The 18691-nt window shown below is 37.5% G+C and overlaps 1 protein-coding gene across 1 annotated transcript; it reads right to left on the reverse strand.

Annotated features, from left to right (window-relative positions):
* Positions 1 to 860: 860 nt before the first annotated feature.
* Positions 861 to 16584, reverse strand: prdm11 (PR domain containing 11). The gene is made up of 7 exons (XM_023279457.3): positions 16301 to 16584; positions 14527 to 14583; positions 12249 to 12508; positions 12082 to 12149; positions 10152 to 10339; positions 6096 to 6590; positions 861 to 5012 (listed from the first exon to the last, which is right to left on the reverse strand). Exons 2-7 carry the CDS (start codon positions 14552 to 14554, stop codon positions 2857 to 2859), a joined length of 3195 nt encoding a protein of 1064 aa, XP_023135225.1. The 5' UTR covers positions 14555 to 14583; positions 16301 to 16584; the 3' UTR covers positions 861 to 2856.
* Between the last annotated feature and the right edge of the window lie 2107 nt (positions 16585 to 18691).

Consider the following 18691-nt stretch of genomic DNA (forward strand, 5'->3'; position numbering starts at 1 on the left):
AGTTACATATGTGTGCCGATTTTCAGAAATCTAGGTCGAACGCTGTCCGGGGGCTGAATTTTGTTAATTTTCTAGGGGGCGCTATAGAGCCATTTTGGCACGCACGCGTGCCATTCGCCTAAAATATCAAATTTTTCGCCGGTCCTGATGTATGTGGCGATTTTCATGCGTTTTCGTGTATGTTTAGGGCGTCAAAAAGGCCGATTTCCCGGCGGACGAAGAATAATAATAATAATAATAATAATAATTCCTAGGGTTTCAATAGGTTCCTCGCACCACTTCGTGGTGCTCGGACCCTAATAATAAATAATTCCTTGCATTCCAATAGGGTCTTCGCACCGTTGGTGCTCGGACCCTAATAATTCCTTGCATTCCAATAGGGTCTTCGCACCATTCGGTGCTCGGACCCTAAAAACTACAAAGTGACAAGTATGAATAAAAATCTAAAAATACTGGTAAAGAAAAATTAATAACCCAACCTAAATAATCACTAAAAACGTCCAAAAAGGCCATAAAAATACAGATACATATTCTAAAAATACAGTTTAGAAATCTTAAATAAAAATGCAAAAAATATATATTTTTTGAAAATATAAAAAATATCTGTAAAATGTTTTTTTAAATACACCTAATAACTATTAAAAGTAAAAAAATAAATTTAAAAAAAATGGTAAAATATTAATAAATTGCCTAAAAATATATGAAAAATAACAGAAAACTTTGAGAAAATTATTTTAAAATATATGAAAAACGCCTGTATCTGAAATCCAAAAGTGATTTTATGATTCCCAGAATGTCAAACCATTCTTTAACTTAAGGATAAAAATTATATTTAATCAACAGCTCATCTCTCGCTCAGCTCATCGTTTTTCCATCGTTTATTTCTGCATTAAACACCAGCAGACATCTTAATAATCATCATTATAAAACACCAGTGAGGAATGTGCTAAAAAGCAGCAGCCGATCATGCAGTTTTTAAAACTTATGTGAAGCTTTGGCAAAGACTGAAGTTACATCCAAACATGAAGCGTCAGTGGAAAAACATTTGCTGCGGTAAACATCTAAAACGAGCAGCGTAGCACCTTTTTACTTTCGCACTGTGCGTCATTCGATCGTTTTGGCACAATCATGAAATTCAAGAGAAAAATACCCTCTTTAAAAACCGGCTCGAAGCATTTACAGTATGTACAGAGTGGAGCCGGGCTGAGAGCATTTCTAATAGAAATATAAAGCCTTTGTACATCTGGGTTTCTTCAGGCACACTGAGAGCAGCTCATAGCACAGACTTTTATTTTGACACTGACTGATTGTTCGTCGTGTGTGACTGTCTGTTGGCTGGAAAACAAGAGCTTCGTTATCGAGAGCTGCAGAGCCATCGAGAGTCCGACGATTCCAGCATCAAGTCCAGCTCAGCATTACGACATGGATTGACCCTGAGGACACACATGTAGAAACAACACAACCACGACCACACGCTGTCCTTCTCTGCATTTTTGAGTCCAATTGTTGTCTCTTTGTGGTCGTTTTGTGTCTCTGTCCTTGATTTATGCCTCTTTGTAGTCGCTGTTTGCTTCTTTGTTGTAGTTTTGTGTCTCTTTGTGGTCGTTTTGTGTCTCTTTGTGGTCATTGTCCATCCCTTTGTTGTAGTTTTTTGTCTCTTTGTGGCTGTTTTGTGTCTTTGTGGTTGTTTTGTGTCTCTTTGTGGTTGTTTTCCATTTCTTTGTTGAAGTTTTGTGTCTCTTTGTTGTAGTTTTGAGTCTCTGTGATTATTTTGTGTCTCTGTGGTCATTTTGTGTCTCTTTGTGGTTGTTTTGTGTCTCTTTGTGATTGTTCTGTGTCTCTTTGTGGTTGTTTGGTGTCTCTTTGTGGTCGTTGTCCATCTTTTTGTTGTAGTTTTGTGTCTCTTTGAAGTTGTTTTGTATCAATTTGATAGTTTTAATCTCTTTGTGGCGGATTTTTCATCTCTTTGTCATAGTTTTGTGTCCCCTTGTGGTCACTGTATGTCACTATGTGGTTGGTTTGGGTTTCTGTCCTTGTTTTGTTTTTTTGTGATCATTTTGTGTCACTTTGCAGTTATCTTATGTTGCTCTGTCATTGTTGTTTTGAATCACATTGTCCTTGTTTTGTGTTTCTTTGTGGTTTTTTTTACGCCTTTTTGTGGTGTTTTTTGTCTTTTTGTAGTTCCTCTTTGAGTCCATTCTGTCTTTTTGTGGTTGCCTTTAATATTTATTTGTCATTTTGTCTCTGAGGTCTTTTCCCATCTCTTTGTAGTCATTTTGCAATTACTTTGCTTTTCTTTGTCTATTTGCGTCACTTTGTTGTAGTTTTTTTTGTGTATTTGAGGCTTTTTTGTGACTCTTTGTAGTCTTTTTTCTTTTACTTGTCATTGTTTTGGCTCTCATTTATGGTTTTGCATGTCATCGTAGTTATTGTGTTTTTCTTTGTCATTTTGCATCTCTTTGTTGTTCTTTTGTCTCACTAAAGTGTTTTTTGGAAGGTGAAGCCGAGAGAGCCTCCGTGACACTTTGGACCCCTGTCTTAAAGGTTTGCCTTGGGGTGTACAGTAGAACAACAGTGGCCCTATGGACCTATTGCTCATAAATACCCCGTTATGATGCCCCTTTGATAGACTTGTTCCACTGCAGAGAAAACAGGAATCAACAGGGGACATGCAGGGATTTAGTTTATGTTCAGGCTTCTTTAGTAGCTTTGGTGAAGTTTGCATTTCTGGACATTGTACTATTTGCTTTCAGTCCTTTTCAATCCTACGAACTTTTCGGAATAACTGAATCTTTCCATGTATGTCTGGTTGGCTGGAGAGCAGTTTGTGGTACCACTACACTGCTGGGTTTCCTGTCAGATGTCAGGGTAGAACTCCGTGTTGACATCGACGTTGTGCAAGACCGATTTCTGATCTGACATCCGGTTCAGTACCTCAGCCGAGAGCGAGTAGCTGCTGCCGGACTTCTCCTCGAACCAGCTGTCCAACGCTCGCTTCCCATCAAAGATGGTGATGGGCGGCCCATTAACCGCCACCGTCAGCAGGTCATTCATTTGCTCCAGGGTCAACCGGGAGCGGTTGTTCTTACACATCTTCTGCAGAGACCCTCGGCCTTTATCGCAGCAGGCTGTGGAGCTGGGCAGCACCCGGACCACCTGGATGATCCGGTTCAGAAGGGGGAACCGTTGCTTGTACCGGCAGATGTGACCGATGACCTCTTTGAAGCTGTTCATACTGTAGTAGTCAGCTTTCAGGTCCTTCCACTCGACCACCAGGCTGCCTCTGGCCTCCGTCCGGGCCTGGAAACCCTCCTGACCCGCAGAGGGAATCAACTCCAGGTGGTTGAAGATGGTCTGGATCTCCTCGTCCCCATAGGCCTGTAGGTCCTCGTGGCTGTGCGGCCATGTGGACAGATCCAGCACCCGGCAGGCTTTGGCGAATGAGCGACTCTGCAGGTCAAGCCTCTGAGAAAGGATGCCTTGGCTCCGGTTGCAAATCTTCTCTCGGATGGACTGAAACTTGGACTCAGCGACTCGCAGGTTCTTCAAAGCGACGCCATTGAAACTCTCTCTGAAGTTCTCCTCAAACTCCTGCAGGTATTCTCCAGGGCAGTCCACTAGCTGGCCGATCTCCTGGATGGCCTCCTCTATCTTGGCTTCCACCTGCGACACAAGAAGATACTCCCCCTGGAAGGTGAAGGCCAACCGCGAGAGGACAGCGATGATATCCAGCAGGAAGTAGATAAGTTTGACTGACTGGTAGTCCATGAGGAACTGGAGGAGGGTGAGTGCGATGGCTGAAGCATCAGCCCTCTGTGTCTGGCTGCTGATCTCCTTCAGGTGTGCGACCACCTCAAGGTAATCCTTGATGAGGGCGTTGAGGACGTTTGGTTCTCCGATGATCCAGCGTATGGCTCTGATGTCTCCCAGGAACTCTGTCTCCTCGGACAGCGTTGGAGCTGTGGATCGCAGCTCTGCCATCATGCGAGGGGAGTAGCGGTAGAAGCTGAGCAGCTGCTTCAGGTTGTTTTCCAGGTCCTCCAGGCAGGACAGCTCCTTCCCGCTGATGGCGTCTAGAACCTCCAGATGAGGCCGATGGATCATGATGGGGAGGCAGAGGATCCAGGGAAAAGTCTTCTGGACAGCAATGTACAGGTTTGCCCTCATCCCTGAAGAAATGTTGGTGCCGTCTACGCCCAAACCAACCACCAGCATGTCCTGAAACCGGAGGCCGAGGATGCTGAAGGCACGATCCATCACCTGGAGGTACCCGTCCACGCTGGCCATGCTCAGTCTCTGCAGGGACAGAAACTCCGTGTTCGGGGAGCCCTCGTTGGTCATGAACTGGACATAGACGGCCACCATGTCGGAGAAGAGGTCGTCATTTTGTGCATCCATGATGACGCTCAGGAAGGGCGAAAGGCGCATCTTCTCAGCCAGATCCTCCTTTAAAGCCCTGCTGATGTGGTGGATGAGGATCTGACAGTCGCCTTCGTTCATGTACTGATCTACCACTTTGAGCTCGCACTTCTTCAGCAGCTCGGCCAGCGAACGGAGATCGGAGAAGGGCCGCCCCTCCAGAGCCAGATGGTACGCTGCATTAAACAACAACATCATGTTCTTGCACATTTCCTCAGTCTTCTCTGGATGCATGCGCAGCTTGTACAGCTGCAGACACTTCTTGTGAAGGTTGCTCTGGCTGTGCAGCTTGATGGTGTGGATCTTGAACTGCTTGGAGCCGATGATGAAGGCCGAGGTGCGGGACGACTGGACGGTGTACTGGCGACAGACGTGGCACCACATCTCGTTCAGGGTCGGCGAGTAACGGAGGAACCAGAATTTTTTCAGCCATTCCTGCTTGAAGCGGCGAATCCGTCTGCTTCCTACAGCCGAAAGCTTTGACGAGTCCTCCGGAGAAATCACCAGATCTGCTGTGATGGACTCATCAGCTGAGTCCATGTCCTGGTCGTCTTCATCCAGAACCACCTGAGTGGGCGTCAAGGGCTCCATCCCTGCAGAGACAAACTCTGTCAAACTCTCTTCAACAGCATGATGAACTCTTCTCACATTTAAAAAAAAAACTGAAATAAAATCTGGCAGCAAGAGTGTCAGAAAAAAAAAGCTAAAAAATGGTGAAATACTAATGTTCGTTGATATGCAACAACAATTACACTTTGGTTTGTTAACTGTTTGGATTTGCTGTACAAACATTCAGTCTACAGAGTATAAATCTTCCTGAACTCAGTGATTTTCTTATTTTTCATCTTGACGCTTCATACTTTTGGGGAAATATCTCAAGAACTGTTGGCTGGAATGACTTTAATGGTGTTCAGAAGATAGATTCAACTGACTTTGGCAATTCATGTAGCATCAAGAGCAGGTCAAACTTTTCACATCCAAATTTCCCCACTGTGGAATTAATAAAGGCTTATCACATTGTACCTTAAAACTTGGTGTTTGATTTGCTAAACATATTTTCTTTTTTTTTTAATTTCCCAAATTACACCATTTATCAAGAAACTAAACACAACCAGAGTTCTTGGATTTTCAACTTTCCAACAGTCCTGGAACTAATCATGTGTAAGGTATGGTTTTGTTGGGAGAATTAATCAAATCTGAACTTAAAATCATGATATTTGATCAAAATCTCTTTATTCTACACGTCTCATTTAAAATTCTGACCAAAATACACTCTTTGCTCGAACGAGATTCTGCACCAACAGTCACGTGACTAAAATTCGGGGACTTTTCAGCTGAACTGCAGGCTGTGTAAGATGTAAAAATGTAAGCAGCAAAGTATCTCTGATCTGTAGAATCACTGTTTTTTCTAGTATTGGTAACACCAGTGGGTCCCTGGAAAGCTGTTGGACATGTTGATTCCAGGTTTTTTTCAGGACTTTATATTGCAGTGAAAAATGAGGCAACAGTGTGGAAAAAGGTGACAGAAGCAAAAAAAAACCCAAAAACCCTAAGAAAGTGGTGAGGAATCAGAGTGTAACACTAAAGCTACATAGCTTTACAGTAAGATCTTCAATAAAAACAAACAGCTGTGTAAAAAAGATGAAGACTTGCTGTCCTCCTGAGTATTGCCTCACCTTGGAAGTCCTCGATGGGGCCTTGTTCGGGGTGCGGTGGGCCTTGATCCAGTTGCACCTTCTCAGGTGGTCCGGTTCCGTCACCCTTTCCTGCCCTGAGGCGGGTCAGTTCCTCCTCCAGCTCCATGATCCTCCTCCTCAGCTTGACACAGTTGGGGCAGAAGGAAGTGGAAGGTTCCTCTCCGCTCTGGTTCTCCTCCTCTTTCTCCTCCACCTTCAGGTCTGGAATGTTGAAGCCGCTCTCAGAAGAGTTGAACCCGAGCGTCGGCAGCTTACAGTCTCCGGGGAGGCAGGATCTGGACCGGGAATCTTCCAGAGAAGCTTCCAGGACGTCTTTGAAGATCAGGTCGATCTTCTTTCTCTTGGCCGGAGGCTGACCGTCCGAATCCTCGCTGGGCTGTTTGCTGGAGCACAGTTTGCCCTGCAGAGCCGACTGCAGGCACGGAGATTTGAAATCCTTCTGAAGTTTGTGCAGCACTGCTGGATGGCCGGGATCTGGAATAAAACCGTTTTTTTAGTTATTTAAAGCTGCGATTTGAAGAAGACAAATGTTCTGAGTCAAGTAGGTTGGTTCTCAATTAATCAATCAACCAATCACATATTATTTAAAGATTTCCTTTCATGTTCGAGCAGATCAAAGTGCTGTACAGGTGACTGACAGGATGATAATAAGATACACCAAATAAAAACTATTGGAGAATAAAGCACACAGGAGATAAAAGATGGTGAAACAGCTCCATCTGCTGGAGAACAGCATTCATGGGGTAATTTGATCTGAAATCATCACATTTTTAGAACAATTTCTGTTCCGGATTTGCCTGAAATTTTTAGAGCATAAAATACAGACATTTACCAAATTTTACCTTAATATGACAAACACTTTCCGAGATAAACTGTTTATAAAATTGCCCATTGACTCACTTTTAGCAGGGTTTCTCAAACATTGAAATTTTATGTTTTAATGACAAATATCTCAGGAACCATTAAAGATAAAAGGCTGAAATTTTCACAGTTGTTTCTCATCATGTCATTAATTCAGATTCTGTAATATTGGACAAGTAGATCAAATAATCTCTGATTATGGGTGAGATGTAATATGAAAAAGATTTAAGCAGTCATGAAAAGTCCCACCTTGGAGCTCATATTAACAAACTGAAAATGCAGAAGTCAACTAATGATGTTTTCTGAACCACTTGTAGCTGCATGTCACAATAATACACAATAACACATAAAGAACACTTTCTAGTATGAAATATTTGGTCACAAGAATCTAAATTTTGTAATTAATTGGGCAGAAATGACAAGCTGCACCACAATAAACAAAGTACTAATAGATAGTCTGAGGTTTCCACATGATTCGCCAAAAATTACTCAGAAAACATCTGTTTTTAGGGGCATATTTTTCATTTTAAGACGGATGAACAGTGAAACTTTCAGGCTTTTACCTGTATTTTATCTTGTTTTTTTTTTCACTTTTTGCATGTGAAACACTTTACCTTACATCAAATCTGTATGATGTGACGAGGATCTGTAGAAATAAACTTTCTTTCTAGCTAAAGATAAACATAATAATGCTGCTGCCTTTCAAACAGCAGCTGCAGAGCTGAATGTGTGGATTTACTGAGGAGAGTCATCCTGCTGTATCACCGCAGAGCACAGGGATGTGAACACCGAGCCGCAGACCAGAATAACTCCTGTAACCATGGTAACTGTACACAAAGACGGAGACAGCTGTAGCCTCGAAACACTGAGAAGAACACAAATGTGCGACTGAAATGTTTTGTGACTGAAACTAAATCCGACACCTGCTTCCTTCCTCCTGTAAACATGAATGACGTGTTTGTTTTGTCTGGTTTGTTTGGTGACACCTGAAAGTGTCTCGACATCTTCCTGGATCTACTGTGTTTATGAGTTGACAAGGTGCAGTCAGAAAGTTTAGCGACTGTACCAATAAAACTCAGAAACTGATTTAAAATTGGCCGAAATTCCCGCTAATGCTGTTCTCCCAGTGCTCCTGCAACACTTGCAAAGCTCCCTAAAAGCCCTATTCTAAATAAACGTCAAACACCGTCTGAAAAACTGTGTCAAAATGGCAACTTTTTAACTTTGATTTCATTTTGGGGAAGAGAAGAAGGTCCTAACAAGGTGATTCGTGACAGTTAATGCTTGAATGTGTTGCACGACCGTGACACAGTCCCACAACTTTTCGATTGCTCTTCATACGGCTTCCTGTTCTCATAAAACACCCATCATCACCAATGGAAAGACATTGTTGAGGACATATTTGACATGGAGAGACTCACAAATACACTACCGTTCAAGAGTTCGGGGTCACTTAGAAATTTTTCTGGCTGGAAATGACATAAAAATAAGACAAAAGACAGTAAGACGTTGTGTTAGAGATGTTACTGATGAATTTTAACTGTTGCTATGTTCTTGCTTTTACTAGATGTTCTTTAAATTGCTGCCACATCAGTCAAGCAGTTTTTATAATTGCTGATGTGAGATTCATCAGCATGGTCTTGGTGGTGATTCTTCTTGGCCTCTACTAAGACGTCGATGATATCAGCCCATCAAATGGCCTGTTATCATTGCACATCATTCAGTCTAGTGGGACAAAAATGTGATCTTATCCATTTATTGATTGGATTCACTGATCCAGTCTTTGACAAATGGAAAATAACCCCAGTAATGCTGCCCAACTCTTCCAGTCTTGTGATTCTGTGGGTTTGAAATCTCTCTGTGGCCCTGTAAAGCTACAAAATGGAGCTTTGTAACTTTAACGGGTGTGTTTTAACCCAAATTATGATATTTTCTAAACCTAACCAAGTCATTCTGGAGGCTAAACTGAACCAAATATTGACAAAAAAAACCTGCAAAAGTTCAATTCCCATCTTCGTCAAAACTAGACAAAGATGGGAATCAAACTTTTTGGTGAAAGTCTGCTGATTTGCATGTCCACTTTGTAGGAGTTTAGTTTCTCCTAGGTGCCACTAAATCGCAACTACATCGAAAAGAATTGAGGCGATAATGGCCGACTAACCTGACTACCTACATAAAGTAGTTTGGGGTCACTTAGAAATGTCCTTATTTTTGAAAGAAAATCTATTTTTTTCAATGAAGATAATATTAAATGAATCAGAAATACAGTCTAGACATTGTTAATGTTGTAAATGACAATTCTAGTGGCTGATTTTTAATGGAATATCTACATAGGGGTACAGAGGAACATTTCCAGAAAGGCTAATTGATGATTAGAAAACCCTTGTGCAATTATGTTAGTACATGAATAAAAGTGTGAGTTTTTATGGAAAACATGAAATTGTCTGGGTGACCCCAAACTTTTGAACAGTAGTGTAAATGGATGTGAATGATGTGCAAGGTTTTGCACAACAGCATTATGAGCAGCATTTCGATTGGTTTAAAAGTGGCACTTTCTGAAAAATTTGCACCAGTTTCCACCAATTAATGAATTGAGATGTGGTGTTTTGAATTAAAAACACAGGAATATTTCAAATTTATCATTAACTTATAATGCTATGTAACTTTTTATGTCATTTCCAGCCAAGATTCAGTAGAAATCACTGTTTTTCACGGCTATAATAGAGTTAAATCCAGCAATAATCAGCTCTCTGGTTCCATCCATGGCTGCAGCTCCTCGGTTTAGGTCTTAATTTGAACTGGGCTAATGCACCATGCTGAATGTTGGGACCCGGCAGAACTGCTTTGGAGGGTCGGGGGGCTCGATCAAGTCTTAAAAACTGTTCCTCGCTTTCTAAAAGTGAATGAATGTCTGGGTGACTCCAAACTTTTGAACAGTAGTGTATATTGAGAATTTGCAGAAAAATGGACCAAATAGACTCAACAAAGAGACGACAGCAAAAGTGTTGACTGGGCATCATAAATATGACTCTCCTCATAAAGCCCTTTGTAACTGTAACCTCAATACTTGGAACCTCACTGAACAGTTCTAGTTTGTTTGTTCTATGATAACAAATTGAAAAGCACTGAAATTTAACCCAAAAAATACATAAAAGCACCTGACGTCCGCCTCACCTGTGTCCAGGTTTCGGTCGATGCTCTCCTGAGAAACGCAGTGGAGTCGTTGGATGTAATCGTCGCTGTACCAAACCCTCAGCTTCTCTCCGGCCTCCAGCTGCCGACAGACTCTGAAGTAGATGTTCTTGCCGTGCTGGAACGCCGTCAGGTTCCTGTCGCTGTCCTCTGACGAGGTCCGGACGAACCTGCAGGTCAGACAAACTATAAGCACTGATACAACGACACTGGAAAACCTACAGTGACTTAATATGCTACAGATATTTGAAGTTTTTACATTTTTACAACCTCTCACTTCTCTGCTCATCATCTGTAGAAAGATGTTTCACCACGCTGAATGTATCTTCCAACTACTTGCTCCTCTGGTCACTGTTTTTCAGCCATGCTGCATTTATTTTATTGATCCAGTAGGTTTTTCTAAGTCTACAATTGTCCAAAATAACTTGAAATTTCTCCAAAGTCACATAAAATTCTCCAAATTGACTCGAAACCTGTCCAAAATAACATTAAAAATATCCTAAATTACTCAAAATTTATTCAAAATGACTCAAAATTTGTTTAAAATGATAGCTTTCAAGTCATTTCTTTACATTTTTTTGTAATTTTGGTAAGTTTTGAGTTCCACAGGTGTTACAAATACTTCTCCAAGGTTCTTCTCTCTACTCTGCTCATCATCTGTAGAAAGATGTTTCACCATGCTGAATGTATCTTCCAACAATTTGTTCCTCTGTTCACTGTTTCTGAGCCATGCCGCATTTATTTTATTGATATAAGTCTAAAATTGTCCAGAATAATGTGAAACTTGCCCAAAGTAACATAAAATTTCCAAAAATTAATGAAAAATTTGTCCAAAATGACTTGAAACTTCTCCAAAGTCACGTAAAATTCTCTAAATTGACTTGAAATTTGTCCAAAATAACATTAAAAATATCCTGAATTACATAAAATTTATTCAAAATGACTCATAATTATTTTAAAATGACAACTGTCAAGTCATTTTGGACACTTTTTTTGCCATTTTGAGTTCCACAGATGTTACAAATACCTCTACAAACTTTTTCTTTCTACTCTGCTCATCATCAGTAGAAAGATGTTTCACCATGCTGAATGTATCTCCAACAACTTGCTCCTCTGTTCACTGTTTCTGAGTCATGGTGCATTTATTCTATTCATCCCGTAGCTTTGATTTTCCTCTCAGGCTAAAATTGTACAAAATAATCTGAAATGTGACCAAAATAACACAAAATTGGTCCAAAATTACAAAAAAAATTGTCTAAAATGAAAACTTTCCAAAATTACTTGAAACTTGTTCAGATGGCTCAGAGGATTAATGTGCTGAAACTGAGACCGTCTTCCCTTATTATATTCATTTATTTTATTGTTTTTATGATTTATTATATTCTAATCATTATTTTATTTCTATTGAAAGTATATTCCAGTTTTAAAGCTGATTTATATATATTTTTATGCTATTTTTAGCAAGTATTTAATCTCTTAAATAATCAATTTCAGAGATTCCTTGAAAAACATGTCTTTTAAACCCGTCTCCAGGTTTTGGATTCATAAAAGCATTTATTTAATGTTCTGCCAGGGTTACAGTGCATGCTATGACCTGTCAGATTCTATTAAAGTAAACATTTGATAATAAATTAAGGGAAAAGTTCAAATAACAGCACATTGTTTTTTGTCTTCTGTAACTACAGCTTAGTCACTTCAGTCCTTAAATCTACAATTTAAATGAGCAATTGTGGTATTTATGTGGTTAAAAGAAGCCGGATTGCTGAATAGAAGTTAGATCTTTATAAATGTATTTTGTTACCACACTAGTAAAATGGGAATGAAAGACATTTGAGCATAAATTATTTGCCATTTTTGCACTGTATGATCATTGGGGATGCTGAGTTCTTGATGAAAATGAGTCAAACTTCACCTCATCCAGTTGGCTTTGGTCTCATCGCTGCCGTCGATGGACTGATACGTGTTGTTTACATCCACAATCTGAAATAGGACAACAGAAGACAGGTGCAGGAAGCCCATTCAGGCGTCAAACGTGTTTAAATTCAGGTTAAATTCTGCTCTCAGGCTGGTTGAACTCACGATCCAGGAGAAGAAGCCGGAGGATTTGTCTTTGGACACCAGCTCCCCCTCGTACGGACCGAACAGCGCCCCCTTCGGGATTGTCGCATCCAGACAGCGGACGTCCACCTCGTCCCCCTCGGTGAAGACCTCCAGGCCTGACGGGACGGTGAGCGCCGCCCTGTTGGTCGTCCCTGGAACTGCAGGGGTGTCGGGGACGAACAGCGGAGGTCCGTGGGTCGGACACTCCTTCTGGAAATAGTCCTGACAGTCCTCACAGACTGCAGCACAAACAGCAAATATTAGTGAATATTTATTTAGAGAATGGAATAATCTCATTTCAAAAGGGTCTTCAAGGACAAGAATGAATGTTTTTATGTTGATTTTTAATTGTAACTTTTTTTTGTGCTAACAATTTTTAGTATTATTTATTCTAATGTAAATTGTATCATACATTACTGTTTTTGAATCCCACTTTTTTAATTGTAAATAGTTTTTTATTGCTATCAGTTTTGTCTATGCTACAGTCTATGATACAAATGTAGTTTTTAATGCTAACATTAACTTTTTTGTGCTAACTTTTCTGAAGCTATCATTACTTTTATTTGCTCCAAAGTAGTTTATGCTATTTTTAAAGATGTATTCTAGTCTATAATCATGAAAAAAGTTTTTAACTTTCTAGTTTTTTACATTAGCTTTTTTTATTCTAATGTAAGTTGCATTTCATTTTATTAAATTTTTTTTTAAAATTGTGACAAAAGTTTTTTGGTATCATTAGTTTTATTATGCTAACATTGGTTTTACTATGTTAACACTAGCTTTATCGATGCTAATGTTAGTTATTATTTCAACATTAGTTGTAATTATACTAAGTTTTATTTATGCTAACATTGGTTTTATGATGCTAACATTAGTTATATGTATGCTACCATTAGTTATACTTATGCTTACATTAGTCTTCTTTGCTATCATTAACTATATTTATGCTAACATTAGTTATATTTATGCAAATGTTAGTTTTAATATTTCAACATTAGCTGTGTTTATGTTAACATTTGTTTAACTTATGTTAACTTTGGTTTTATGATGCTAACATTAGTTATATTTATGCTAACATCAGTCTTCTATCCTAACAGTTATATTTAAGCAAATGTTAGTTTTAATATTTCAACATTAGCTGTGTGTATGTTAACATTTGTTTAACTTATGTTAACTTTGGTTTTATGATGCTAACATTAGTTATATTTATGCTAACATCAGTCTTCTATCCTAACAGTTATATTTAAGCAAATGTTAGTTTTAATATTTCAACATTAGTTGCATTTTTTGCTAACATTAGTTTTACTTATCCGTCACTTTATCTCATGGTCATGTTTACATTTCACTCAGTTCTGCTTTTCTTAGTTGTTAGTTGTTGCTCGGCTCCAATTTTGCTTCCTTTGTTCTTTTTTGCCCTTTAATATCTTATTTTCTAAGTCTTTATTTAATGTCTACTGTTGCACGAAGAGAGAGTAATGAAATTTCAATTCTTGGTATGTCATGTACATATTGAAGAACTGACAATAAAGCTGACTTTGATTTTGACTTATGGTAATGTTAGTTCTATTATGCTAACGTTAGTTGCATTTATGCTAATGTTGGTTTTAAAATTTCAAAATTAGTTATATTTATGTTAACATTAGTTTTACTTATGTTAGCATTGCTTTTACTATGCTAATATTAGTTATTAGTTATGCTAACATTAGTCTTCTATGCTAACAATAGTTGCTATTTAATAGTTTATGCTATTGTTAGCTTTAATATTTCAACATTAGTTGAATTTATACTAACATTAGTTGTACTTATGCTAATGGTAGTGCTATTATGCTAAAATTAGTTGCATTTATGCTAATGTTAGTTTTATTTATGCTAACGATGGCTTTATTAAGCTAACATTAGTGTTCTATGCCATCATTAGCTGGATTTATGCTAATGTTAATTTTATTATTTCAACATCTGTTGAATGTATACTAACAATAGTTCTACTTATGCTAATGTTCGTAATATTATGTTAATATTATTTGTATTATTATTATTTTTTTGTTACCTGTTAGCCTGTTCTTTAGCGTCATTACTGCTAATAGTTGCAGGTTCTCACTAGAATAAGTGTTAGACCAGCCGCTAGCCAGAGCAAACAGGCATGCAGGTATACAAAATGTACGCAATGCCATAAAAACAGCAGCATCAAACGGATTAATTTCTAAAGATTTAAACTTGTTTTGAGGAGAACCTAAAGAGCTGAGAATAAAGTGCAGCTTACACCAGAGGTCCAGCGGCTGATCGCTCATGATGGAACCATGTTGGAGATTCAGAAGGTCTGAGGAACAAACACAAAATGATAGTTAGTGATGCTGGAAAATAACAGTAAAAGGTAAAATTATAAACAGAAACTCAACTGTGTTCCATATAGTCTTTATATTTTAGCTTTAGTAAATCTATTTCTCTATATAAGCTTCATCTTTTGTGTTTAATAAATTTATTTTCTGTGTAATTCCCATTGTTTTGGGTTTGTTAAATATACTTTCTGTTTTCATAATAGACAGAGATGACTTCAGTGTTATTTATAAATTTTACTTTTTTGTACTGTATAATCTCAATAATTTTAATTTTATTACATATTTTTCAGGATAAACTTCATATTCTGAGTTTATTAAATATATTTTCTGTTTTCATAATAGATGAAATAGAAAGATAAATTTAGTATTTTATAAATATAAATCCAGCTATCTGTGTTTTGTATAATAATACTATTTCTGGTTGAAGAAATGTATTTTTCTGTATATTCTCCAATTTTGTGTTTAAGAAATATGTTTTATTCGATATAATCTTCATATTTTAATATATATTTCTGTGTAATGTTCATATTGTAGTTTAATAAAACATATTTTTCAATATAATCTTCATATTTTAGTTATATTAAATATATTTTTTCTATATAACCTTCACATTTTAGTTTTATTAAATAGATTTTTCTGGATAATCTTCATATTTTAGTTTTATTAAATAGATTTTTTCAATTTATTCTCCATACTTTGTATTTTATAATATATATTTTCTCTATAATGTTCATATTTTAATTTTATTAAACATATTTTTCTGTATGTTTCTATTTTAAGTTTATTTAATACATTTTTCTGTATAATGTTCATGTTGTAGTTTAATGAAATATATTTTCTGCATAATCTTTATATAGTACTTTTATTAAATATATTTTTCTGTATATTTTCCATATTTTGTGTTTAAGAAATAGATATTTTTCAGTATGTTCATATTTTTATTTTATTAAATTATTTTTACTGCATAATCTTCATATTTTAGTTTTATTAAATTATTTTTCTGCGTAATATTCATATTTTAGTTTCATTAAATTCATTTTTCTGCGTAATATTCATATTTTAGTTTCATTAAATTCATTTTTCTGTATATTATCCATATTTTGTGATGAAGAAACATATTTTCTGTATAATTTTTATATTTTAGTTGCATTTATAGTATTTTTCTATATGTTCACATTTTTGTTTAATTAAATATATATTTCTGTATAATCTTCATATTTTAGTTGTATTAAATTATTTTTTCTGCATAATCTTTATAGTTTAGTTGCATTTAAAGTATTTTTCTGTATAATGTTCCCTTTTTAGTTTTAGTAAATATATTTTTCTGCATATTCTCCATATTTTGTCTTTAAGAAACATATATTTTTTGTATAATCTTCATATTTTATGTAATAATAATATATTATTCTTTACATTCCTAGTTAATTAAATCATTTTCTGTTCCCGGACAGAAACTCTGCATCCTGCTCAACTCTCTTCTCTCTGAACCGTAAAACGTCCAACTAAACTTGCAGCTAACTTTGCGGGTCTCCAGCTGCCGGTTAACGAGAGAAATGAGCGGATTATCGGCGGTTTGCGGCGGAGCTCCGATCTGCGCCACGATTTCTGAGCTCGACTCCGGTCTGCAGGCTTCTGGCAATCTGCCTGCTGTTTTCGGAAGCCATTTTACTGGCCACAGTGGCCACCGAACCGACCCACCTGGTGCGGAGACGCGGCGGGGACACCGACCCTCTGCCCCGGCGGAAGCCCGGCTCTGCGTCGCCTCGCCCGGGTAGTCGCGCTCGGAGCCCCGGCCGCTGGGCTCCGGAGATGCAAAGTTTGGCGTCAATTTTCGCAGCGACTCAGTCGCCTGCTCGAGCTGTGACCACCATGTTTTATCACAGGAAATGACATGGAAACACGGAAGAAAGCAGCTGCGCAAAAATTAAAGTTAACCGGCTGAATTTGGAGTCTGCAGGCCGGTGAGGGAGGACGGAGGCCGGGCAGGGAGGCCGGGCAGGGAGCTCCGGAGGGCGGCCCGGGAGGCTGCGGCTCCTCCTCTATGTTTCCCCGGAGAGAATCAGAGCAATAACACAGAATCTAAAGTTCAGACTCACTGCAGCTGGAAAACTGTATATTTAATACTTAAATACACGTTTAACTCCACACACAACTAATAGTTTAACATTTACTGAAGCAAAATAAACCGAAAAACTGCAGGTTTATTGGAAATCACAGCGACACAAAACAAGAAGACACAACATGATGACAAAGAAATAGACTTATAACGACACACAAAACCACCAGAAAGACACACAAAATAAACACAAAGACAACATGTAAAGTAACTCAAAAAGAAAACAATCACAGAGACACAAAACAAGAAGACACAAGATGACAACAAAGAAATAAAAAGACTCTAATGAGACACAAAACAGCCAGAAAGACACACAAAATAAACACAGACACAAAACAACAACAACAAAACAAAACACCACAAAAGACACACAAAATGACCACAAAGACCACATGCAAAATAACTTTAAAAAGAAAACAATCACAGAGACACACAAAATATCCCTATAATAACTACAACCACAAAAAATGAGCACAAAGAGACACAAACTGACCACAAACACACCAAAAACAGCCACAAAGAGGCAAAACATATTATAGAGACACACAACAACCACAGAGACACAAAATAAATCTGTATTCCTGCTCTGACATCTGTTCTACCAGACTTCATTTCAAATATTCCCAGTTCTAGACTTGAATTTATTATTTTCTTGTGTGGTTACAAACATCTTCAGCCTCTATAGTATCTACAGTGGTGGAAAAAAGTTTCCGGACATCCTGAAAATTTTACACAATCTCAAATATTACAATGAAATATTTGTGGAAAAATCTTGTTTGTGTTTCAAAAGGTGTGGCTGCATTAGACAGAAGAAATACAAATTACATGTTTTTTATTTATTGTTTACAAGAAAAAATAACAAAACTAAATTCTTGACAGTTTCAATATGTCAGTTCTCAACATTGTCAGCATCAGAGTCAACTAATAACAGTGAAACTTCTGATGTCCACATTTTCAACATTTTTGGGAAATTTTTGAACATCTTTTGGTGGTAAAAAAAGATGTTAAAAATTTTTTCTTTAAGAACATTCACAAAAAAATCAACCAAAGTCCACCGAAACTCGCTGGATTTTGGTTGATTGTTTGTGAATGTTCATAAAGAAAATATTAGAAGTTTTACTGATATTTATATCCATATATATAGATATAGATATATATATATAGAGAGAGAGATATGTAATCATTTTCGACTTTTTTTTTTTTTAAAGATTTTTATTCATTTTTTGAAAATATTTGCAAAAAATTTCTTGCCAAATTTTGGGGGATTTTTTAAAAATAAAATTTTTAAGGGAAACTTTTAAGGAATTATTGGAATTTTCTTCCCGAAGTTTTTGCAAATTTTCAGAAATTTGGGGAATTTTTTGCTGAACTTTTGGATTTTTTTCAGACAAGGAAACAATATTTCTTGGTGCCCGTAAATGAAGACAACAGGAGGGTTTATTCTCTAAATTCTTTGGTTTATGCTTTGAAACAGACCTTTTGATAATCTACCACAGATTTTCAGTGGAGCTCTGAGGATTGATCAGGCCACTCTAAGACCTAGATACTGAGCTCCTGCAGCCAAGTTCTACTGGTCCTGGATGTGTTCAAGGAGCATTATCTTGTTGAAACATCTAGTTTGGACCTTGACGGAACAGTTAGAAGCGAGCATGTGGGTTTGGAGAATGGAACAATACTTGGCAGAGGTCAATGTGAGACGACCAACACCAGCAGCACTCATGCATCCCCAAACCATGATACTAAAAGAAATTAAGATTGAAGACCTAAGAGTGATCCTTATTGCAATATTTTACAAAAGCATGGGATGCCTGAAAACTTTTATCCACCACTGTATAGTAGTATTTCTGTAGTAGTCAAGTACTTTATTCAGAATATCAACAATTTGTCAGGTAATTTCATATTTTTTTTTGCTGTAAAAGAACAAAATATTCCCCAATTTTAGATTTAAGTTTCATCAATCTTTATGCAGCTGC

This window comes from Amphiprion ocellaris, chromosome 3, assembly GCF_022539595.1.
Source record: "Amphiprion ocellaris isolate individual 3 ecotype Okinawa chromosome 3, ASM2253959v1, whole genome shotgun sequence".
NCBI lineage: Eukaryota > Metazoa > Chordata > Actinopteri > Pomacentridae > Amphiprion > Amphiprion ocellaris.